The sequence below is a fragment of the Parus major genome, chromosome 7 (assembly GCF_001522545.3).
Source record: "Parus major isolate Abel chromosome 7, Parus_major1.1, whole genome shotgun sequence".
In the NCBI taxonomy this organism is placed as follows: Eukaryota; Metazoa; Chordata; class Aves; order Passeriformes; family Paridae; genus Parus; species Parus major.
This window is the reverse complement of record NC_031776.1, coordinates 14889283-14914777: the sequence shown is the minus strand read 5'-3', so window position 1 is coordinate 14914777 and position 25495 is coordinate 14889283. Positions and strand designations below refer to the sequence as shown.

General features: G+C 34.2%; 1 protein-coding gene across 1 annotated transcript in view; it reads right to left on the bottom strand.

Moving 5' to 3' along the window:
- Positions 1 to 25495, bottom strand: part of TTN (titin) — a 240011-nt gene that overhangs the window by 119412 nt on the left and 95104 nt on the right. Inside the window, exons 118-155 of the mRNA XM_033516034.1 lie at positions 25171 to 25254; positions 24771 to 24869; positions 23572 to 23649; positions 22662 to 22736; positions 22430 to 22504; positions 22075 to 22158; positions 21711 to 21773; positions 21344 to 21421; positions 21039 to 21116; positions 20208 to 20291; positions 19747 to 19827; positions 17986 to 18069; positions 17422 to 17787; positions 15637 to 15714; positions 15358 to 15432; positions 15060 to 15143; positions 14771 to 14857; positions 14159 to 14239; positions 13891 to 13980; positions 13596 to 13679; positions 12562 to 12666; positions 12269 to 12352; positions 11868 to 11945; positions 11566 to 11649; positions 11251 to 11334; positions 10690 to 11016; positions 9964 to 10038; positions 8954 to 9037; positions 8427 to 8507; positions 7720 to 7803; positions 6948 to 7031; positions 6670 to 6750; positions 5684 to 5764; positions 5076 to 5156; positions 4763 to 4873; positions 3254 to 3334; positions 1762 to 1845; positions 1284 to 1406 (exon numbers count right to left, since the gene is read on the bottom strand). Of these exons, the coding sequence (XP_033371925.1) occupies positions 1284 to 1406; positions 1762 to 1845; positions 3254 to 3334; positions 4763 to 4873; positions 5076 to 5156; positions 5684 to 5764; positions 6670 to 6750; positions 6948 to 7031; positions 7720 to 7803; positions 8427 to 8507; positions 8954 to 9037; positions 9964 to 10038; positions 10690 to 11016; positions 11251 to 11334; positions 11566 to 11649; positions 11868 to 11945; positions 12269 to 12352; positions 12562 to 12666; positions 13596 to 13679; positions 13891 to 13980; positions 14159 to 14239; positions 14771 to 14857; positions 15060 to 15143; positions 15358 to 15432; positions 15637 to 15714; positions 17422 to 17787; positions 17986 to 18069; positions 19747 to 19827; positions 20208 to 20291; positions 21039 to 21116; positions 21344 to 21421; positions 21711 to 21773; positions 22075 to 22158; positions 22430 to 22504; positions 22662 to 22736; positions 23572 to 23649; positions 24771 to 24869; positions 25171 to 25254 (3720 nt within the window). The remainder of the gene's footprint in view (positions 1 to 1283; positions 1407 to 1761; positions 1846 to 3253; positions 3335 to 4762; positions 4874 to 5075; positions 5157 to 5683; positions 5765 to 6669; positions 6751 to 6947; positions 7032 to 7719; positions 7804 to 8426; positions 8508 to 8953; positions 9038 to 9963; positions 10039 to 10689; positions 11017 to 11250; positions 11335 to 11565; positions 11650 to 11867; positions 11946 to 12268; positions 12353 to 12561; positions 12667 to 13595; positions 13680 to 13890; positions 13981 to 14158; positions 14240 to 14770; positions 14858 to 15059; positions 15144 to 15357; positions 15433 to 15636; positions 15715 to 17421; positions 17788 to 17985; positions 18070 to 19746; positions 19828 to 20207; positions 20292 to 21038; positions 21117 to 21343; positions 21422 to 21710; positions 21774 to 22074; positions 22159 to 22429; positions 22505 to 22661; positions 22737 to 23571; positions 23650 to 24770; positions 24870 to 25170; positions 25255 to 25495) is intronic.

Genomic DNA, 25495 nt, shown 5'->3' with positions numbered 1-25495 from the left:
CTCAAGCACTACAGTATGTGCTACTTTTTGGGATTCCACAATGGGCTTCTGTTTTGGGGGCATCACACCATATTTCAGTTTTTGGGGTTCTACATCAGGGATAGGTTCTTCAGGTGCCACAACAAACTCTTCTTTCTCAAGCACTACAACATGTGCTACTTTTTGGTATTCCACAGCGGGCTTCTGTTTTGGGGGCATCACAACATGTTTGAGTTTTTGGGATGCCACATCAGGCTTGGGTTCCTCAGGCTTCTCAGGCATTACAATATGCTCTGTTTTTTGAGATGCTACAATAGATTCTGATTTTTGGTATGTCAAAACAGTCTCGGTCTCCTCAGATGTCACAACATGCTCTAGTTTTTGAACTGCCTTTACAGGCTTTGGTTTTCGGGCCACTTCTGGTTCTTGCAGCTCCACCTCTTGATGCTTTGGTTTTGTGTGTCCTGCAAGGGACTTTGGTTCTCGAGAAACTGGAACAGGTACTTGCTTTTCTGGCAAAGTTGTCTTGGTTGCTTTATGTACATAAAAGATATTAGTTCCAAATTTAACAACTGCACTGACAATCATACCAAAATTAACCCAACCATAAAACATAAAAGACAACTGTAATAAAAATATTAAACACATATCAAGTATCAATCATTTATGCTGGCCTTTTAAATGATGAATGTAAGACTTTGGCTTTTCTCTCTTTTCTCTCAGTGGTACATACACACACTCCACCTCACAAAACTCATGCTCCCATATGGAAGTACACACATGCACTAATAATATAACTTAAGATATAAGTAAAAGCCATGATTATTGTCAACAGAATGGACAGGACAAAAGATATTAATTGTACTGCAGGCATTAAAGTGAAGATTCTTTCAAGAAACAGAGGTGATGGCGTCTAGTTTTTCTTGGTGGAGCTTTGTTTTTTTCAATTAAATTGATAACTTCTGCTCTTATCTATTAGAATGGGTACTTCATTTTCTTCTCCTATTATAACTTTTATTAGCAGTGGTGGTTTTCATGAACCCAAGCAGGTAGAACAGCAAGAATATGCAAAAATAGTAGGAAGAGATGAAGTAGAATAATGGTAAGAGTAACATACAAGCAATTCAGACATCCAAGATTTGGCAGTATTTTTTCAAAAACAACCATATGTGTCTGTTTCACGCATATATGCAGATAAATAGAACAAGCATAATTTAGAACTTCAGGAAACAGAAGGATAATTACAATGTTAAAGAAAAGATGAAAAACATTACTTTTGTTATTTTATTAGTGTTGAGATTTACCTTCCTTTGGTGGGAGTTCTGGTTCTTCAGGTGCAGCCTCTGGTTCTGGGACAACCACAGGTTCTGGTATTTTTTGCACAGGTATTTTCTTTTCTGGAACAACTTTCTTCGGCACCTCAGGTTCTTTAAAGATATTTGTTTGTTTTAATTTCAGGAATTTGAAGAATAGGAATTAAAAAGACAATAATAACTCCAAAGTAAAAAAAAAAAAAACACAAAAAACCTAACAGCATCAGAATAAAGCCCACCCTTATAAACAATTTGGTTGTTTTGTTGGTTTTTTTTTTCCATATTACTTTACACACACTATTAGTAGCCACTGTTAATGAGAGCTATTCAAAAAACAAGAAGACCACAAAATCTGTAACACATTATATAAACTATACAAAAAAAGCTGCTAACACAAACGTAGGAAAGATAATATTTAGAGAAACATAAAATTTGCCTAAAATTTGTCTTATTACTATTGAATATATACCTTTGGGTGGTGGAGGTTCTGGTTTTTTAGGAACTTCAATGTGTATTTTTTCTTCTGAAATCACTTTCTTGGGCACCTCAGGAACTTTAAAAAAAAAGCAGTTAATTTTATGTATGTATATCTGCAGTGTTCAGACATTAAGAAAAAGTAAATCTCAGGGGCATCAGAAGCAGGAGTGGTTTTGGACGCAAATACGTAATTTCTCCATTCCCTAGAGAAAATTCTGTTGTCTCACTGAGTTACAGATGCAAAAACCACAACTGAAACAACAAAAATATTTTATAAGACATTAATAGTAGAAGTAAATTGCCATGATGTTAAAATGGTACTGTAGACAGTTAAGGGGTTTACTTTCCTTGCATACAATTACTCTTAGTGTCTGGACATTCTGGTTTCTTTGATACTTTAACTGAAACCTCTTATGGGACCAGTTCCTTTTGTACCTTAGACACTTGAAAAATATCAATAACTTTGTGGTATCAGAATTTCATAAACAACACTAAAGCATAACAGCAGATCACTCTTAGCGAAAACACCAACTACAAAGATCTATTTTTTTCACTCAAAACATTTTCTCACTTGACAAACCTTTGACAACAGAAGAAAATGCAAATAGAGGTCTTGAATACTGTCTTCTATATTGTTAAAACAAGAAAAGAATATGTTTCTTTTGGGTCTGTACTTTAGTCCTACTTTAGTCATATTGTCAAGAATCTTTAGCTGGTATGACTTGTGAGGTTTTAAGCATAGCAACTTTGATTTTTTTTTGTTCTGCATATACTTCCTTCAGGCCCTTTAGGAAAGGGGTTATTTTCTGTTCTTATACGGGGTTTTACAGTTATGTTCAAAACTTTTCAGCAGAAATTGCCAAGGTTCTTAATAAAACCTCTGATTTTACTTGTTTATTGTTTTAAGGTTATTTTTTGTCCCTGTAAAGTCTCAGGGAGCACCTCAGAGTCTTCTCGAGTTTCTTCTTCTACATCAGATTATTTTTCCGTTTTATTCAAACATCTCCCAAATCTCTATTTGACTGAGACTGACATTGTCCATTTTGTATTCCTTGTCACATTCTTCTATGTGTGATGACTTCTTGTTATCAAATTTTTGTCTATGCAAACTTGTCAACACAAGTTTTTCTTCTATATTAGACATGTCTATCAATCATTCTATGCTCTCTTTTGGCGCTAGGTATTCATTGTCAGTCAGGACTATTTCACATCACAGAGGCCCTCTTTTCTTCTCTTAAGATTTCTGCTATTGTTCTCAAGTGTCAATCTCCTTTCTGCTCAGCCACATCAATATTTCTAACACACTGGTACAGATTACAGCCATGATTCAAAAGAGAAGAGTTTTAAACATATATAGAATTATATGGGCACAGAAAATAAAAGTAACAGGAAAACACAAACAAGCAATCAGATAACTAATATGCACAATCAAGACAGAAGTTTTTTTCCTCTTCCAAATTTTAGTTTTCTGTAGTGCAACATACCTTTGGCTGGTGGTGGTTCTGGCTTTTTAGGGACAGCAGTGGGAACTTTCTCTTCTGGAATTTTCTTGGGCACCTCTGGAACTTTAAAGAAAACAGCATTCATTTTTTAAAATTAAAGCATTTAAAATATGTACATTGTAAAGAAGAAAGAGTATCACGAGGCATATCAGGAAGAAATGAAAGACATAAAGATGTCATGCAAAAAGTGTTTTAGACTATTACATACTAATAGGGTTTTGATAAATGAGTTTTTCTATAAACTCTAATGCTCAAGAGAAAAATATCCTCCTCCAAAATGTACTATTATTGACATATAAGCTTTAGGTAGTGTTACTCTTGATTTTTAAAGTATAACAATATTTATTGATTTCTTAGGTATCTTGTATGCTTCAAGATATTAGTGTAGTTTTAAAAATGACAAAAAATTAAACATTCAATGCAGAGACATAAGACAAGACACATAAATATATAAGGATGTGACAAAACAAGTAGTTGCATAAGGATGCTTTGACAACTTCTGAGAAGTCTTCATGGTTCTACTCCTCTGGCAAAGAATAAGTTGCAAGTGACTTTGCTTGGGATCTTTTATCCTGCAGTTTTAGATTTCCTATTCTCCCCATAAAGATGAAAACAAGCTAAAGAAGTTAAGGCAAAAGTTGAACTTCAATGAAATGCCTTTTAAATGTCAATTAACTTCAATGAAATGCCTCTTAAATGCCACACATAATCATAAGATGATTGGCAGTACTATGTGATAATGACTAGGGTGGGATAAGCTGTGCTGCCATTGGCTTGACAGTTTTGAATGCCACTCAAACTGCTACTTCAGACAGACTTTTAAAATACCTGAATGACTTGTAACAGCTGGTTTCTGTGCAAGTTCTATTTCCATTCAAAACTAAATCAGCTGACCCCTAAGTTTAACATGAGCAATGTGAAGCAGAGGGAGAGGATGTGCTTCTTGCTAGAGTATGATCAAATTTCTGAGGCTGTCCCCATGAAGTGAAAACATTCTGAAATCTGATTTCTGAGTGAAAATCTCACTGCGTCTTAGCATGGCTAGAGCTTTCCTTATTTCTGTTCCTTTTTCTAGCTTCTGATGCAATTTCTGGGTAACTCTTGGATAGAATAAATAGATAAATGCAACCAATTTTCAATGCTTTGACAACTACAGTACAAGGCACAGAAGGAACTTATAGAAAAAGAATGAAAGGATATGCTGACCTATCCTTTAGGCAGCTTCTGGCTTTTTAGGCAGAGTTTTTCTTCAGGAATACTTTTTTTAGACAATTCAGACACTTGAGAACTATTTACTCATTTTCATTTTGATTTTATGACTTAAACACTACTTGAGAAACACAAAACAGAAAAGAGGACATATACAACATAAACACCACAAATCTGACATGTGGACCATGAAGTGTGAAATCAGAAACTATGTAAGAAACAGTAAAAAAATAAAGATGTTTATCAGAGAAAGACCTCAGTTCTGCCAGGGTCTCAAAGTACCTTTAGATGGTGGAGATTCTGGTCTTTTAGGCACAGGAGTAGGCTCTGGTTTTTTAGGCATAGCAATAGGTACTTTTTCTTCTGGAACAGCTTTCCTAATAGCTGCAGGCACTTTAAAGATATTAGTTCAGTTTAATGAGAGGAAGACATGCCATGAAAAATCTCAAGTTTTTCATATAAGTAAGGTACTGAAAGAATGAATAGAAGTATTAATTATGCTGGACAAGGACTAAAACACAAACATGAAAATTTAATTTTCCTGTAGTTCAAGACTTAGCAACTTGTAGGAAAAGATGATGAAGAAGTCATATACCTCTAGGTGCTGGAGCCTCCTCTTTCCTATGAACAGTAGAAATTTCTTCTTCTATGTGAATCTCCTCGTAAACTTCACGTACTTGAAAGATATTAGTTTAAACACTTAGAATATCTCCAGAAAACAAGACAACATGTGAGATAAATAACAAATAGAATCAAATAGTCAAGCTCCTCTGAAGGTATACAGGTCTATTTTATATCCATGTGCAAAATTAGGATGATTTCAAATAAGGAATAAAAAATCTCTCATATTCTACCCTGACCTGACCTCTGCAGTTTGTCAGAAGAAAGGTGTGTGATGTGTTCTAAACTGAGCTACTACTTAAAGTGCAGAGATAAGCCCTGTCTATCTAAGTTCGGTCACATTTTCTTGATTTTTTTCCCCTTTGGACAGATCTCAAATAGTACTTAAAATTAAGAACAACTACTGGTCATATTTTTTAAATTAATTTTTACTGTTGCAAGTAACCAAAGCTGTTAAATAAACTCTAGTTCATGATAAACAGAATGTTCTCAAAATAATTTATATTTATTAATATATATATAAAAATTATGTGAAAACATATTTTTTTATATCCTTCAAATCGTACATAAAATTTCTTATACCTGTAAAGTGTGAAGGTTCTTCTTTGGGTACAGCAGGAGGTATTTTTTCTTTGTGGACAGCTTTCTTTCGTACTTCAGAAACTTAAAAATATTGGTTTATTTTAGAAATTTGCATTATGAAATAAGTAACACAGTTTTGTAAAATAATTAATTAAACTGACTAGAACAATAGGAAAAATATATGGTATTGAGATGTGAATAAAACTCAACAACTTTACCTTCTGAAGTCTGTTTTTTCTCTAACTCCTAGTACTTATGTTTCTGAATATGCTCTTCTCTGAAAAGGTAGTAGAGGTTTTTTTATGTTTGGGCTTTTGTTTGTTTGTTTGTGGGGTGTTTTTGTGTGTGTGTGTATGTGTGTATATAAGGACTTTTGGAACTATAAAGGGTTTTATTTTTTGAAATTTAAAAATTACCCATAAAAGCAAGGTAAAAATCCAGTTCCATTAAGTAACTATTAGGTTTCCAATGTGTATAGAGCTCTTCAGTTCTGGAATTGTGTAAGAAAATTATGTTTCTATTAAAAAATTTTGTGGCTTTCTATTTTGTCCTGATTTAAAGTTGTACCTTAACCTTAACTTTCTTTAAGCCCTTGATATGACTACAAAGAGTCCTTCTGCAAATAAATTTCTCTTACAACCTTTCAGATTTTTTTTTCCAATATATTTTCAGAGAAAGTATTTTGAGAAATTTAACATGAGACATGAAGTCAGAAAAATATAAAACTAATCCCTGTCTAATCCCTGAATCTCCTGCATACTAAATTTCTGTGTCTAATTTAGTTTTCCTAAATTTTAAGTTCTTGATGCAGAATGTATCAATCTGTTTAAGGAACTTATAGGAGCTTATAGAAAACAAAAAAATTGAAATGTAAAGATTTTATAGCATCTGGTTGTGTTGTTTAAGGAGAACAAGCAAGCTGAATTTCTCCCTTGGTATCTCACTTTCATAAGAGGTTAGAGGGAGTTAATTTGGAGGTAATGTACCTTTAGCTGGAGGAGCTTCTTCTGTAGGTACAGCAGCAGGTGTTTTCTTAAGTGGGATAGTTTTCTTTGTCACTGCAGACACTTCAAAGATATTACATTTTTAAAATAACGTTATAATACACAAAGTGTAAGTAGCAAAGAAGTAATGACAAACATAGCATCTAAGGAAACATTAGAATGAAAACATTAAATAACAGATTAGCACACAGATGGAATGATGAAGATGAATAATTTGTTGGAATGTGTTGCTTTACAGATTGCTTGAAGAGTTGGTTTACCTTTAGCTGCTGGAGCTTCTGGTTCACTAGGAGTAATAAAAGGCATCTTTTCTTCTATTGGAACTTCTTCATAAACTTCAGGTTCTTTAAAGATATTAGTTTATTTTACATATTTTAATATTAGTTACAAGACAGGAGTAGAAAGACAAAATAAAAACATGCAGAAATGCATATGGACAAAGAGCTGTTTGAACATAAGTTATTTAAATATCTTTCAGTGTGACCATTGACTCACTACTGCTAGAAGTTACCATTCCTATTTAGTAAAATATATGTTTACAGAAATATTTAATTTTATTTTCTAGTTTCTTAGTTCTGTGTATTAAAAAGATTTTGTAACTGGATTTCTTATGTCTTCATTTGGAGTTAATTACCTCCATTTCAACTCAAAAATTAGGTGTTGCTCAAGATGGCTCTTAAACTTCTGTCTGCTTAAGAACATTTCTTTGCTCCAGTGTGACTCAAGTGCTTCCTGAATAAGAAACTTTTTTTCTCTTTTATGTGTCTTTTCCACATCATCAGGGGAAAAAAAGTACAGCATTTTCAAAATGCTAAACTCCATTTTTACATTTAGTGTAACATTTTAATGTTTTTAAAATGCTGAATTAGATCTAAATTTGTGGATGTAGATGGTCCAAAAGGTATGGATATAAGCTTCTTCTAAATAGTTTTTAAAATTAATTATAAAATCTCATATTTTGCAGAACAATATAGAGCTTGACTTGGTATGTTCTCAGAAATTTACTATTTGATAGATGTGTCGTTGATGTACCTTCATGAAAAGGAGGCTCCTCTTCTCTAGGGATAATGGTGGGTACTTTCTCTTCAAGGACAGCTCTCTTAGGAAACTCAGGAACTTCAAAGATATTAGCTTTCTTTTAGTAATTTCAAAATAGTTTTCAACTTTTAATACCCCAAACAGAAATAAACCCAGAAAACTTAGTATTGAGGTCTTGGAAACTTTTCAGGAATTAAATATGATACAGTTCTAGAACTATCTTACTGGAACAATGACTTTGTGAAGAAATTTATGGTTTCAGCTCTGAAAGATAGCTTTATGGAATTATCATGCTCTTCCTTCTGGTTGGTGTAACAGCTTTAATAGCTTTAACTTACTGGCTCTTGCCCTATTACTTCTTCACCAATAACATGACCTGTGCATTGGTATCAAAACCCCAGTTTAAACAAAATTCACAACTATATTTTAAATAGAAAAGCACTGAAGCTCTACATACTGGTGGTGTAAGCAGCAATACCTCCTCAGCATGTTTTCATTCATAATTCAATGCTTTACTGTCTAGCACATATGGGCAATGTTTGCCCCAGAGTTTGGGATTTGTCACTGAGGTTTCAATCTCCACTTAGAGACTGTGTACTCTTGCAGTAGTGTGAAGAACACGACAATTTTTAATAATGTTAGCTGGGAAAAATGACACAAATATTTCCTTTCCTAATATTTCATAACAAAAGCCCCTTTACCTTTCTTTGGTGGAGCTTCTATTTCAGGTGTACGTGTAGGTTTCTTTTCTTCAGGGACAGGTCTTTTGAGATCATCTGGCCCTTTAAGATACAATTTATTTTTAGGGCTTTCAAAGCTACTTGAAAGAAGTTAAAAAGAAGAAGAGCAAGTCTAACAAGGAAGATTCTTGAAAGATCAAATAATTAAATCCTTCCTGAAAGAACATTTATGTTAATTTTGAATATTAGAAAGAAAAATAACATTAAAAAATACTTTCTTGAAAGATTTCAGAAGAAATAAGGACATTATTTCTTTCTGAACTATTTTCATGTGCAAGTTAATGACAGAACACACTTTTTTAAGTGACTTTAACACATGACTTCAACAAATGACTTGAAACCAACAGACAAAAAAGACTCAATGACAGATGAAAAAAACAAACACCGTGGGGACGTAAAACATATGCACATGTTTCTCAACAAATAATGAAGACAAAAGGTTGAATTTTGAGTTCATTTTTCACAAGCACAATGAAGAGGAAGTATACCTTTAGCTGGTGGAGGCATTTCCTTTTTAGGAATAGCAGGTGGTGCTTTTTCTTTTGGAACAGGTTTCTTTGGCACTGCTGGCACTTTAAAGACATTGGTAGTTTTTTTAAGGACGTTTGCAGTATGAGTATTATGTAAGAATAGAAGTTAAACAAAAAGAAAACAATGCAAAGAGTCAGAAAACTTAGCAAAACATAAAAATATTTCTCAAATACATAAATACATGTAATAGAAAAGAGGCTACCTGGACTATTTAGCTTGGATTAATGCAGCTAGAGTTTCAGTATTCAGTGAAATAAAAACAACTGCTGTTGTTGGATAAATTCTGGATAGGGATAAGCCTTAACAGTTAGGTTTCATGTACAATCAGCTCCAATTATTGGCAGCTGGGAATACAGTCAGGTTTCAATTTCCTATCAGTTAACTCCAAGCTTTGCTGTGGAAACAAACAAGCAAACTAATCCACCTTTTCCCACTGATTATATTCTGACAATTTGCATAAGCAATAGCTATTAAAGCTAGCACAAAACTAATTTCTGGCAAATTAGTGCTTTGAAAAGAAAATTACAGAACTCTGGACCAGTGCATTAACTTCTCTAGCACTTGTTGACAATTGCAATTCATGACACTTATGTTTCATAAAGCCTGATACAGAGAATACCTATTAAGATAGCACACACTCCAGCACATCATTAGGTTAAAGAAAGTTCTTGTTTTTGAGGGTTCTGCAGGAAACTAGAATTTCAGTGATTTATTAGAAAATATCACTTGTGTTCTTATGGAAAAAATTAAATTAAGGTACTAACTTCATTCCCTTTGTCTCCAGGAACTAATTTGTTTGGTTTTTGTTTTGTTAAAGAAATATATTTTTTTAGTAATTTCTTTAACAGTAGTGTGAAAGAGAGCTAAGAGTCTAGCAGACAAATCAGAATAGGTACAATGCTGGATTTGGGATTCAGAGGCTCATGCAGAAGGCTATGTTTTCAGATTTATCTGATGGATGATATACCTTTAGCTGGTGGAGCTTCTCTTTTAAGAGCAGGTACTTTTTCTTCTGGCAGAGGTCTTTTGGGCAACTCAGGCACTTAAAAAAATATGTCATTATGGATTATAAGTTAATTTTTCTTACTTGTGAAGAAAAAGGCATAAAGACAGCAAGCAGAGCAATCACCCATTTGTAGAGGAGCCATCTCATCATTTATACAGAAAAAACGGAGCGGTCATCTCAAAATTCTTGAGTAATGAAATAAGAAATAACAATGTACATCTTTTTTGTACATTGTAGATGCACTATCTCTGGTGTGAGTTATATGGTGTGGTCATAAAGTTATGACCATAAATTTAAATTATGGGAAAGAAGGTTCTACATGAGTCTTATTATCTTTGTAACTCAAAGGAGCTAAACTGGACAAAATAATTAAATATTAATGCATAAAAAGTAATTCAGGTTGCAGCTGAATTACTTCAGATGATTAACATTTTCTCAGCTTGTGTTATATCTCCACTAGTTCACTCTTGGGCAGTCAGATAGGGAACCCTCTCATTTTACAGGGAAGGGAATTATTTAGGAAGGACTAGGATAGAGACAATCTTTGAACTGATTTATCATTACCAGCAACAGACACACATAGGACTACAAACAAGGCAAAAATATAAATGAACACCCATAGGAGGCTTAAGCAGTAACTGAAAACTCAACACACTATAAGAACAAGAGAGTCATGACTTGATTTACCTATAGCTGGTTTGGTCTCATAAGCCTCCTCATATACCTCCTCATACTTCTCATAGATCTCTTCCTTCTCCTTAAACTCATACTTTTCATAGACATCTTTCTCCTCAGCCTCTGCTTCATATTCCTGTTCCAGAATTTCCTTATATCCCTCAGGTTCTTCAGGTTCCTCGTATGCCTCAATTTCTTCAGCTTCCTGAATTTTCTCAAACTCTTCAATGCTTTCGTATGCCTCATACTTCTCATATTCTTCATAGGCATACTCATACTTCTCCACCACAGGTGCAGGAACTTTTTCCTTCCGTACAAGTTTCTTGGATACTTCAGGCACTTTGGAAACAGTATTATTGTTACTACCTAACAATTATTTAATTTTATTTTTTTTTTACAGTTAGCCAAGATAATTGACAAAGAACAGAGGATGCGCATGAAAACCTCAAGCATAAATCATATCAAATTATAAAACTGTTCTTCTGAAAAAAAATATATATATATATTATAAAAGATTTTAGAATTAGAAGGAAAAAATATATTTGGGAGAAATAAGAAGAAATATATCTGTACCTTTGGTTGGTGTCGGTTCTTTGGGCTTGGGCACAACAACTTGCACTTTCTCTTCTGCCACAGCTCTTTTACGCACCTCCGTGACTTTAAAGATACAGATTTCGTTTAGGAATTTAAAAACACCAAATCAACTTAGAGCAGTGCAAGCAGAAAAGCACAAGGAACAGAGTTATATGGTTCAACAATGCAAACATTGAAAATGAAGAGTTTTAACATAAATTTGAACAAAGATCTTGTACAACAGAGACAAAAGTTAGAAAGAAGAAGGCCAAGGGTATTCCTAGCATAAATACTAATTATAAGGAGTACATATACCTTTTGGAGCTGGAACTTCCACTTTTTCAGCGGGAGCAACCAGCACCTTCTCTTCAGGAGCAACCTTCTTAGGCATCTTGGGTACTTTAAAGATAAGACCTAACTTCAGTGTGTACTTTTGCAGTTTTTAAATGGACACAAAACCAGAAGGTTACAAACAACAGAGCAGAAACTTACAAACAAACAAATAGTATAGTGACAAATACAATGAAGGACAAAAATACTGAAGTGTCCCTTGCAAAACTCAACTTGGATCAAGAATATTATCAGTTAACCGTAACAGCATTTACAATCTGCAGTACCTTTGGCTGATGGAGCTGGCACCTTTTTAGGAACAGGTTCTTTCACTTCAGGAATTGGTTTCTTAGGCATCTCAGGCACTTTAAAGACATTTTATTTTAAGAATGTCATCCACCAGTAGTATGAGAAAGAGAACAGAAAACATGTACAAAGAGACATAAAAAGAACTGCTCTGCAGAGTATATTTTTAAAAGATGAAACAGAAATTTAAACAGAAGACATTACATACACGGGCAAACTTCTTGAGCAACTCAAATAAATTTAGAGCTTGTTTTGTGCTAGGAATTTGACAGGAACTCTGAGATATCAATACAGAAATGCAGCAGAGACACAAAGCTAACATAAAAAACAGACTAAACAGAGACACTTAATAAGATTAACAATACACTGTTAACTTATGCACCTTTTGCTGGAGGAAGCTCCAGTTTCTCAGGTGGAGGTACAGGTGTTTTTTCCTTTGGGACTGGTTTCTTAGGAATCTCTGGCTCTTTAAAGATATTATTTTGCAAACACATGTTAAAAAAGCTTTCAAAGCAGTAAAAGCGTGAACACAGAAACAAGATAAAAACTGAACAAGACCACAAAATCCCCCCCAAACATATATAAGAGTTACATAAAACTTAGAATAAGAAATAGAGATGAATTTTAATGAACACAAAAGATGTCATGAGTGACTTGCAAGAAAAGATCATGTACCTTTTTCTGGTACAATTTCCTCTGGAATAAATTCTTCTTCTTCCTCCTCAGGAGCAAAAATGGGAACCTTTTCTTCAGACACAACTTTCTTTGCAACCTCAGGCACTTTGAAGATAGTATTTTAAGAACTTTACTTTCACAACATCGCAAAGAAAAATCCATAACATAAAACACAAAGACACTAAAACACCAACTTTAAAGTAACAAGAGAAATAAAAATAGGGGAAACTACTGGATATTTTTTACTCCCTGAAAACAGCAATGTGTAATTGGGTTACATGGATTATATGAGGACTAGAACTTTTGCCCAATTTTTAATTCCACAGTGTCATTGCAAACAGAATATATTAGCAAGATATGCTGCAAACCAGAGGCTAAAGAAGATTACTATCATTAAAGTTTTTTACATAAAAACCTTTCAGTGTCTGCTTTTATTTTTCTTTCTTCCTTTTTTTTTTTTCTTTAAATACTCAGCTGCTGAGGTAGAATCTGCTTGGCATCCAACAGTGGCCTTTGCAATAGTCTACCTCCATTTTGAATTTCACATTTAGGGTATAGGATCTGGTTACTAGCAGGATCAGTTGTAAATTGATGTTATTTTTGTATAAATTTAGCTAAAACCCTTGAGAATCTAGCTTATTCTCAGGGTACACATAAGATTGTTCTCCCTAAATTGAAGAATTTCCCAGGGCCATAAAATTTAATCGCAACTATTTTGCTTAAAGAAAATTTAAATTACTTTAAAAATTATTTCTGGATGATAATATCACAAGGAATTATTTCATTTACAGTAATCACTTAAAGTGGAAAAAAGCAGATAATTAAAGACCTGATTCTCAGCCAGCTGCAGTCAATAACAAAAATAGACAAGGCCTGTTTGAGCCCTAGAACTGGTCACTACAGGGAAGCAGCAGAGTGCTATAATCAAGGACCTGAATTCACATGAATATAAATTTAATGTTAAAATTAGGTTCAACTGAAATTTGAAAATAAGAGGGTGAGGAATTATCTGCATATACCACGATGTGATATACCTTTAGCTGGTGGAATTTTCTTTACTTTAGGAACTGCAACAGGTACTTTTTCTTCTGGGACAGCTCTCTTGGGCACCTCTGGCACTTTAAAGATATTGTTTAGGTAAGAAATTGGTATTTACTTTTAGAGTATCAAAACAACTAAAACTAGAAAAACAAAGTCACAAAGACCAGAAAGAAGAACAAAACTTCTCTCAGAAGGTTAATTACATCAAGCTTAACGCAATCACTGGAGATGAAGAACTATAAATGAGTTGAACAAAGCTCTCATAATCTTCAAGAAGGAATGCTGTACCTCTCACTGGTATCTCTGGAACCTTTTCCTCTTCTTCTTCAGGAGCAAAAACAGGTACCTCTTCACTGGGACGTCTTGGTATTTCTGGCACTTTAAAGATAGTTTTTAATTGTAGAGAACTTAGACACAACTTACACAGAAGCTGAAGAGTGTGGATTAGCAAGTACATTTGTCACACACTGCTGCGACATTTTGGTTAAGTTCTAACAACAAACACACAGAAACAAGAACAAGCATTCTGCACATGTTCAGCTGCAGGAAGCGATACCTTTGGCTGGTGGAGGTTCTGGCTTTTTATGTACAGGGACAGGTACTGCCTTTTCTGGAACCTTCTTGGGCACTTCAGGCACTTTAAAGACATTTTTGTTTAGGAAATTAATTTTCAATGTAACATAGACCTAGTAAAAAGATAACTGTTTATCTGATATTAAGATAACTACACAAATATGGCAGAAACTAGTTGTGTGTGAAAGTTAACACTGATGATTTTTTACACAGATTTATGCACAATGTCAAACATATACAGAGACTACAGAACTCCAAACTGGTATAGTAAGGCTAAGGGGGAAGTCTGGCTGTTTAGGTAAATTTTTTGTCTTTTGGACCATTATTTTTTGAAACAGTAAGTCCTTTAAAATGGTTTGGATATATAAGATCCAAAAGACAGATATAATACAAAACAAAACACAAAGACATTTTCAAAGCGTAAAGTAAGGATAGACTGTCAGACACAAACACAACAGTGTCCTGATCAAACAGCTCAGGGCATGGTTCAAACACATTAGGCTGAAGAATGGAATTGTTACTGGCAGTAACAATCTTCTTGTAAAGATGAAGAAACAAAAATAGAATCACACAGCTGAACCAGGAAATGGTGTACCTTTGGCTGGTGGAGGCTCTTCCACTTTTTTAGGCACTGGGACACGTATCTTCTCTTCTGGCACAAGTTTCTTTGGTACTTCAGGCACTTGAAAAAATATTGTTGTAGCTTAAGAATTTAATTTTTGACCCATAAGGTAAAGAGCATTGATATGAATCAATAAAGTTGGATGACAAAGAACTGTCAAGAATAGAAAACTTTCTTCACTCTACATCACATAGGAGAAAAGACTGAAAAATTTATTTTTTTTTATAAAACATTCAGTCAAGAGCTATATCAAGTCATATACCTTTGGCTGGTGGAACTTCCTTCTTTTTTGGTACAGGAACAGGAACCTTCTCTTCTGGCACAGGTTTCTTTGGCACTTCTGGAACTTAGTAAGATATTATTAAACAATGAGCTTTGCATGAAAATCTAAAACAACACAACATATAAACCAGTCACACTAAAACAATTAAACACAAACAAAAAGAAACAGAATCCTTAAGAGTAAAAATTATTTTTCTATCCTAGTTTTTAATACAAGTGAGAAGATAAATAAATGCTAGAAGATCTTTCTGATCACAGATAGTGACAAGTGCATATACCTTTAGCTGGGGGAGCTTCCTTCTTCGGCACTTGGACTTTCTTTTCAGGTACAGGTTTCTTTGGCACCTCGGGCACTTCAAAAACATGATTTTGGTTAAAAAAATAAACAGTAAGCTACTCAAAACAGAAATTAAACAAAAAAGACAGCAACACAAATATTTCATATGAAGACCCATCTTCATAATAACAGAAAAAAGTAATAAGCAACTAAGGCATTGAAAAATTATGTGAATCACATATTCAGAGGTTGTCTTCTAACATAAAGAGATCATATATACCTTTTGCTGGAGGAGGTTCTTTTTTCTTCAGAGCAGGTATTTTTTCCTCTGGAGCAGGCTTCTTGGGAACCTCAGGCACTTGAAAGATACCATTAATGTTTTAGGTATTTACTTCCATAGCAAGAGGAACATAAAGTGAAAACAAACATCACAAATACATACTCATGCAAGCAGACATCACATACTCCAAACACACAGCTATGGTTTAAAAGGGTTTTATCATTAGGACAAAATAAAATAAAAACCAGATTATTTTAGCTGCTGTTATGCCCATTCTCTCTGCACAGCCATTGAGGTCATCAATAAAAATGTTTTCATCTTCAAGGGCTCTTTTGCTGATTAGAAGATTAAGTCAGAGTTGTACTTTTTTGAATGAGCTGTTAGAAACATGTTCCCAGTGCTTGTTAGGCATGTAATAGGTTGCATCTGATCATATTCTTTTATATATATTAAATATAAATTGCTGACTGCATTTTCTTCCTGAAAAATTTCCAAGAGCTTTCTCCATGCAAAGAACCCAAGCACATCTAGTTTATCAACTGACTTAGTTCACACACAGAACTGTCCATTACAAGTACCCAGCAGTTTATACCACAATTTCTTGGGTAAATGAAATGCTTTTTAAAAAATCCATTTACTCTTCTGAAATCAACAGACTTTAACTACAGTTAGGCAAAGGTTTCAACTAAAACATATCTAAACTTTTGTTTGTACTCCAAACCCCAGAACTGTCCATATAATTTTTACAATTACAGGAGAATAATTCCTGTAATGGAATTGGCTCTGAGCACACTGAAGAATGATTGGAGCACATATGAATTAAACTTAGCTCTTATGAGAGATGCAATGGAAATTTCAGCCAACACTAATCTTCCTGTTCAGGATTAACCTGGCTTTTGCAGCGCACAGCCTCATCTTTTCTCATGTTCATGACAAAATTTCTACTGCAAACAATATTAGATATAATTTTCACTTTTATTAATTAGTGAAAAGAAATTTTGAACTTCTTTGATGGCAAAAAGACACTATAGAATGATTTGGATTGGGACTGGAAATTATACTCTTAGATTATGATGTAATTTTTAAAAATTGGATATACATGAACTGTATACTATGATGCAGAAAGGCTTTATTACCAAGATCTTGGCATGACCTAGTTCTAAGCAGTGAATATTATGTTTATCCTGTATTAACAATGTAGAAAATGTATACCCATACCATAAAAATTAGTCTTAAGGAAAACATCTGAAAGTAAGATAATTTAAATACGGGTATTTTTTCTTAAGTATATTATTCCATTCAAGACAGAAATAAACACCAACCATAGGGATTTCTGAGATTTCTGAAAATAATTCAGTGTAACTTGTGTTCCTAAATAAATTATTTTCAAGTATCCTAGCTATTTTCTAGATAAATATATTTTTTGTCTATGATTGCAGACTTTACATAAGCATTTCAAGCACGGTCTAATAGAAAAATTGGACCCCAGATGAGGATGAAATTAAGCTCGGTTAAATTTTCCTAGTGGGTTATATACAAAGTTCATATGAAAGAGGAATGAACATGTATGACATGGAACATTTCAATTTATGAAGGTAGCAGTAAAGAATAGATATACAGCAAGTAAAGAGTAGATGTACATGTTTTCTGCACTATATAATAATCAATAAAGAAAAAAATGCACACTGCAAAGCACACTGCAACATTTTAAAACAAAAGCTTGGTATTCTCACAGAATGAAAAGATACTACTTCTTCTCACACAAACCCTAAAGTTAAACTATACCTCTAGCTGGTAGGGGAGCCTTCTCTTCATACTGAGGAACCTGTGGTTCTTCCTCCTCATATTCAGCAATTTCCTCTCCATAATAAGCAGCTTCTTCTTCATAATGGACGACTTCTTCCTCTTCATACTGAGGAACTTCTTCCTCTTCATACTGAGGAACTTCTTCCTCTTCATACTGAGGAACTTCCTCCTCATAGTGGCTAACCTCTTCATAGTGGTGAACTTCCTCCTTGTAATGGATTACCTCCTTCTCATACCTGGTGGTTTCTTCCTCCTTGTATCTTGGAATCTCTTCTTCCTCTTCATACTGAGGAACTTCAACGTACGCTTTTTCTTTTCGGACAACTGTCTTCCGTACTTCAGGCACTTAAAAAGATACCAATTAAAAGAACCTTAACATTTAGCACATAGATCTTTCTAATAATAAGGATCACAAGGCATTTTCAACTAAGAATTAACCAAAGGAAGAACATTCCATAGAAAAAACATTGGTACTCACTGTACACAGAACATACAAGACACAAATAACATTGACACCATATTTCAATACTCTGTCCAGTATACCTTTGGCTGGTGGTCTTGCCATTTTTTTAGGAGGATAAATTGGTACTCTTTCTTCAATGATAGCCCTCTCTGGTACATCAGGCACTTAAAAGATACAGTACAATTACATTTAAGAATTTTTATATGTAAATTGTTTAAAAGCAAAAGTATTCTTGACAAGAAACAGAAAAAGATATCTTACAAACACATGGTTGACATGTAGAAGACAAACACGCTTATTGTCATTGGGCAAGTAGCCAGGGAAGTCATTAGGCTTCTTTTCAATTAAGAAACAATAAACTTTTCAAGATACCAGTAGAAGCAGATGATATGATTCCTGCTTCATCCACTGCTGCCAACAGTGAAGCCAAGTCTGCTGATTTTCATTGCCAAAAGATTAAGATGGACATGTTCAGTTTTTAAGACTTATTCAGGAAAGAATGCTGTGTTTAAGCAGCACATTCTTTTTCACAGAAGTGTGTGGGTCTTGTCTTCTGAGGCAGATGTCTTGGAAATTTTTTGACCAATAACTGGAAACTGCACAGAAAATTACCTTGGCAGGCTTGCCAAGTTGGAGAATAACTGTGTTGCTTAACTAGCAACTAGACTTGAGGTTTTTTCTGACCTTAGGAGGTAGAATCCATTCTGTCAGTGACAGATTTGAGGATTTCTAGAAGCTTTTTTCATGACAAGCTACAGAGAGCATAGATGAGTGGCTGCCACAAGTCTTGATGCTTAGTGTCATTTTTGGGGCAATGTAAAGACTCATTAACTCTCTAAGTATTTTCTGGAATAGTCCTCCTTGATATTTAATTATAAATACCAGGTACATCTACATTTGAAATCTTAAACAAAAACTGGTTGGAACTGGTACTTTGGTGGATTTGAAAACAAAAACTGCATTTTGCATGAGCGCCCTTTTCAGAAAGCTCAGGTTGCTCCGGATCCTTTCTTTCCAGCTAAAACACCACTGCTTGGTACCCCATTGGGAACTGTTACATTTAATGTCCTTCTGCTTTGGCCCCTTTCATTACAGACTGGATGGCACATTACACTTGCCTTACAGAGAACCAAAGATTGTCTGTCATCATACTCTTAAGTACTCATAGTATGTTTATCCCCCCATCTTTGGAGACTAAATACATAATTTAACTTCACACTGATTTGTCTGTATTAATCTTTCATGACACAAATATGATAATACCGTTTATCAACAGTATCAGATCCAAAAGTGGTAATCATGAGGCATCTTGTGGGTCATTTTTCACAAACCAATTTATAGACTGAACAAGTGAAAGACCAATAAATTTTCCTTAAAGGCTGTGGACTGTTGAGCAGGTAGATCAATTACATTGGATTGTGTTAAGTGTCTCAGCCATGTAGGCAACAGTAGAGCTAAGGATTTTTAATTTAGCCTTTAGATTTAGGAGAGGAGTTGTTTTTACAGAACAAGAAAGCACTGCTTGTATTTTCAGAATAGTAAAGAATGTTAATTTAAATGAAAGCAAAGACTGTCTCCTGTCTCAAAGGTCAGACAGGTGGCAGGATTTAAAAAGGAGGACCTAATGAAATTTGGCTTCCACTATGAGAACAGCAGTAAGCCAAGAGGAAAAAATTAAACATTTTTCTATAATGGAATACTGTGCTGCCTTATTCTACAAGCTTCACTTTCATAATAAACTGGCAATAGCAAAGGATATGAATTTTTGTTTTATTCTCTCTGGTATTTTTACTAGCTAACAAGATGTAACTTCGGATACAGAATCTTTTTAGTCTTCATACCTGTGTATGAAATCTCCTTTTCTGTGTGGAGAGAAACGGATACTTCCTCTGACATAGCCCAATGTTCTTCTTCTGTTGGTACTTCAAAGACAGAGTCTAGCATTAATTTTTTTTCCTAGTGTACTATCATGTACAATAATAAATGTCTTATTTGGAGTTTCTTAGAAAAATAACTATTATATCCTGACACCACCCATACCCAGAGTAATACGGAAAAATGTCTCTAGTATTTCTCAAAGACTTTTTAGAAGTTCCTCCAGGACTACAGTGGATCATAGTGATGGACTTGGTAGTATAAGGTTAATGGTTGGACTCAATGACCTTAAGTGTCTTGTCCAACTTAAAAGATTCTATAATCCTAAATTTGAACCTCGGGAGATGTTCCAGACCAATAGGCCTGAAGCTCTGGTAGTCTTAGATGAGCACAGTCTGTTCACAGATTAACCCATGGGCAGGACTACCTTCTGGTGGTGGAGACACTTTTCTCTTTTGAACAGCAATGGATACTCTTTCTTCTCTGGCAGTTTTCCTCTGTGCTTCTGGCACTTTAAAGATAGTAATTGTAAGAATACTAGCTTCTAAAAGAAATCACACACATTCTGAAATTCACATGGAAGAATTATAGACAAACAATTAGGAGGAAATAGCACACGATTTAAAAGAAAAGATAATAAACACAACAATCACATGAGACATACAAATAATATATAGTAAAATAATACATCTAGTATTAGAATAATAGATATATAGACAAAAACAAATAAAAATGGAACAGAATATTCACATATTGTAAAGATGGAATGAAGATGAAAGTAAGAGGTAAATACTTTGTCTTTAAATTCTTCAGAAACTCAATTAAACCACAGAACACCACACAAACAGGGTACATAACAAAATCAAACAAAAGAAAAGCACAGAAACAGAAAACAATGTTTGAAACAAGAAGTTTGAAACACTTTGCTGAATGTTGACAATATCATAGACATTGATCCTTTTTTTCAAATTTCGTGGCCAATTTTTTTTTCACTAATTAAATGTTGTCACTCAGCTTTGCAAGCATTTAAGCATCCAGAGTGATCAGTGAAATGAAATAGTAGGATAAAATTCAAAGAATGAAGGTGTATGACTATTCTCTGTCACACCCAGCAGTATTTTGAAGGGGAAAGGATGAAAGTCCTTTTCATTTATAACCAAATCAGGAAAGACAGATTTGATTAACTAGGCAGACTGTATGATGCACACAGATGTCTGACATTTAAGAACTATCTCTAGTTCCAAAAGAACTTGTATACCTTTAGCTGGTGGAGCTGCCACTTTCTGTGAAATTGGAACAGGTACTTTTTCTTCTGGCACAGGCTTCTTGGGCACTGCTAGCAGTTTTTAAAAAAAAGTTTATTGTAATACATGTTAAATTGATCACTGTATATAAACATAAGCAGACAACAAAACACAAATCAGAGACTTGGCATTTCTTCTAGTAAAAGAAAAAAGGACAGCAAACATTGAACAGTAGAGTCTGTGTTAGACAACTAGACAGAAATACAAACCACTATTCTGAAACAAGCCTTCTCTTCTGTAACTCTGAAAATTTATATACCTTTCTTTGGTGGAGCCACTTCTTTTTTAGCAACTGCAACTTTTTCTTCTGTGATAATTTTCCTGTGCACTTCAGTCACTTAAAAATAATGTGCAAGAATATTTAATTACAATATTTGAAATGCAGATATATGCTTCTTCTACTTATTTTGATTTTTTTTAAAAAATGCTAAGTAAACTTAAACAAACAACAAAAATAAGACACTGCTGAAGAGCGTCCTTTACATCCATAGCACCAAAATGATTAGTCAAAAGAAAGGGAAGATCCTTGCAAGGGTTACAGATACTAACAAACAAAGCTGTATTTAAGTGAAATGCCTAAATATAAACACTGCAAGAAAAAAATTCCATGGTAATAATCTGATTACCTTTGGTTGTTGGAGGTTCTTCAAATTCTTCCTCAAAAGTGGGCACCAATGCTTCTGCAGGTTCTTAAAAAAGATTGTGTAACTTTAGAAAATTCGTTTTATTTCATCAACGGGTATAAGATAGAAGATGAAATAACATATAAATAACATATAATAACATATAAACCTCATCAAGACAGCACAGGTCACAGGTGTCATGTAGACAAACAGACATAGAAATATGTTTCATGTTGAAGAAATTTGATACCAGAGATATATGTTGTATCAACAATACAATCCCCAAACAAGGCATATATGTTAAAGATGGAAAAAATGCAAAAAGCTTTTTTTTTTTTTTTGCAACAGGAACAAACCACAGATATACCTTTTGCTGGTGGAGCCACCATTTTTTTAGACACAGGAACAGGTACTTTCTCTTTAGGAACTGCTTTCTTATGAACTTCAGGAACTTTAGAAAAATGAGCAAGATGAGAAGAAAGATGAGAAAGAATATTAAAGTGTAATATTTGCAATTGCCTATTACAAAATGCATTTTACTGAGTTAACACAAACAATGATTTTCAAAGTACAAGATAGAATTTGAGACAGCATTCATCACTGTGAGAAGACACCACCCATGTCAACATGTACAAGCAAGACAGTAAGACAAACATAATCCCTTTGGAGACACATCAATCAGTTGAGGAATTGGTTAAAGAACTGGTTATAAAGGTTTATACCTTTAACTCCTGGAGCTTCTTTAAGAGCAGCTGGGACTTTTGGCTCAGGGACAGCTCTCCTGTGCTTTTCAGGCACTTTAAAAGATTACAATACATAGTTTTACATAGAGGAGTAGTATCACTATAGCACAAACATATACAAAAATGCCAAAAATGTACATAGACATGAAGTGGCCACATAATGTTAAGAATGATGAAACAACTCATATGTTGTAGTGAAATGAACTTATACCTTTTGTGGGTGGGGCTTCCACTCTTTTTGGAACAGTTACTGTCTCCTCTATGTAGTAAGACTCTTCTTCAGTCACTTTTAAAAAGAGTGAAATATAAAAATACTTAAGTTTAAGTATTTGACATATATTCCTGTCTTTATGGCCCTGGTAAGCAACAAAATATTTGTAAGACAAAAATAAACAGTGTGCTTTATTAATAGACTCCTCTAGGATGACAAAATCTACATTCAAGCCATCCTGCTTCCTCTGAGGCCAATGGAGACACTCCAAGCAACTTAAATGGAACCGAGAGCCTGAGCTCTCATCTTGTATTTGTGTGGAATTTGAAAATGCTCCATTTCCTCTCACCACTCACTAATGTTGAAATTTTTCCATTTTGAGAAACCTTTCCTGAATACTGAAAAAATTCCTTTACTAAAGATGTCCCTGGAAAAATCTGTGGTGTCACTAGTCATAGAAACTTAGTAACAGTCAGTGTTACTGTCCTTCACAGTCACAAACTCCTCCACCAATAAACTTACAGGTGGAAACAATATAGTTATTTTACAATGAAATTATCTGAGGAACCCCAGTGCATCGTGATATTTGGAAGAACATTTACTTTATCCAAGCAACCTGGTGGAAGAGAAATTTCCAACAGAGGAGTTTTGTAAACAGAAAGAAGTCCTGATAGATCTCACTATCAAAGAGATAACTTCTTATTTACACTGTATTGAAAAAGGATTAGCTACTCCACTTTTCAAAAGCAAGCAACAGACATCATTGACAATGAAATTTTAAGTTACAAAACATATTTTTCTAGTAGTATTTTTTTCCTTATGAATAAAACAGATATTAATCCAAACTATTTGGTATAGACTGAAAATTGATTTTTTGCTTTTGCCTAGTGTTCCTGAACTGTTGCCGTACCTTCAGAAATCTCTTCTCTGTGAATGGAAATAGAAACTTCCTCTCTTTCTTCTTCAGACCATTCTTCAACTGTTGGTTCTTTAAGGAAAATTATTAGTTTTAGTCTTTTGTTGGATGGATAGATGGAGAAAGGGAAGGATTAATAGATAGAGAAGATGAAGACCAATTTGTAGAACTTCTATGTTACAATGACAGATATGCATACAATCCAGAAAGTGCTGGGCACATACATATTTATGGTTTGTTCTAAATTATGTGGTTTGTCCACATCTCAGGTTCCCTATTGTGTGTTGTTGTATCTGATACCATTCACTGGTCAACTGTCTGTTCATTAGAATGCCTCAGCTCCCCAAATTTCCCCAACAGAACAGCTCAAGTGGGGGAAAAAAGAATCAGACTTGATCTTTGATCCAACCATATGAAAGTGAGGAAAGGAAAAAATGAGATGGATAGGTCAAGAACTGAAAGGAAATCCTGGCATGTACTCATCTACAGTGGTGACTGTATCAGGGAAGACCTCAACTAGTTCTGGAGAAAAACAGAAATTAACACTGCATGTATCCATATGGGTGTGTATTTGCAAGTTCATATTTTAGATAGACATGTTCCAAATTTTCTTCTAAATATTCATTTATGGTTTTTAAAGGAAAATGAAAATTGTCTTGACTGCATAGTTATTAATGGGATATAAAAACAGACAAAATGCTGATTTCAGTTATCTTGAAGCAGATATTTTGTGGAATTATACTAACCTAAAACAACTGATCTCAATCTTCCCTGAACATGAAATGTGAACTGAAAGCTGGTGAGAAGCTAACACTGCAGAGGGAAGAAGTATTTTATTTTCAGGGCTACAGAGAGCTTTGTAGTGAGTATGACAAATGGAAGGTTACAGCCCTAATTTATGGAGTCTATAATAAACAATACATCCATATTTGCTACTGCAAATTTCTGAGCCCCTGATCTGAAGATCATTGTATTCAGGAGTAGTTTCCATTCCTGTCAATGTGGTGGGATCCTGATGTTCAAGACTGAAATTGGAAATGGCACTTTAGGAGGCTTTTAACTGCCTGCAGTTCAATACAAAACTCATATGAGATAATTATCAAAACAATTTTGGTGTATTTTGATCTTGATATTAGAACAACAGACTTGCAGACATAGCACAAGTTTCTCACTATTGTCTGTTTATAGTGTACCTTCAGGTGATGGGATTTCCTCTGGAATGGCAACAGATATTCTTTCTTCTGTAATAAGTACTCTTTCTTCAAAAGTGGCTTTCTTCTGCACTTCAGGCACTTTGAAAGATAATGATATTAAATGTATGCATTTTCAATTCCATTGTGAAAACAGTTTCAAAATGCTAAATTAGGTTTCCAAAGAAGGGTACTGAGCACATAACATTTAACAGAGATTCAATATTTAGAAAGAATACTGTATAAGTATGGCATAAGAGATACAACATACTGTAATGATTCATTGTCTAAATCAGAACAGCAGAACTCACAGGGGAACACAAACCAACAACAAATAACCACACAGAACATTTAGACAGAAGCTGGGCAACAGCATATTCTTGTATTCTACTGGAAAGCATACCTTTAGCTGGAGGAGCCTCAATTTTTTTAGCAACAGCAGGAGGCACTTTTTCTTTAGGGACAGGTTTCTTAGGAACTGCAGGCACTTAAAAAAAGTATTTGTTTTAGAACATTTGAAGTAAAAACTGGCACATGCATCATGTAAGAGAAATGTGTTGTTGAGAAAGATTACACGTGGACATGTTTTGCTTACCAAACATGACAGTTGACCAAATCTAGATAAACGCAATGTTCTGAAGATTACAATAATTATATTAAAGTGAGCTATATTGTACCTTTTGCAGGGGGAGTTTCTAGTTTAGGAACTAGATCTGTTTAGGAGCTGG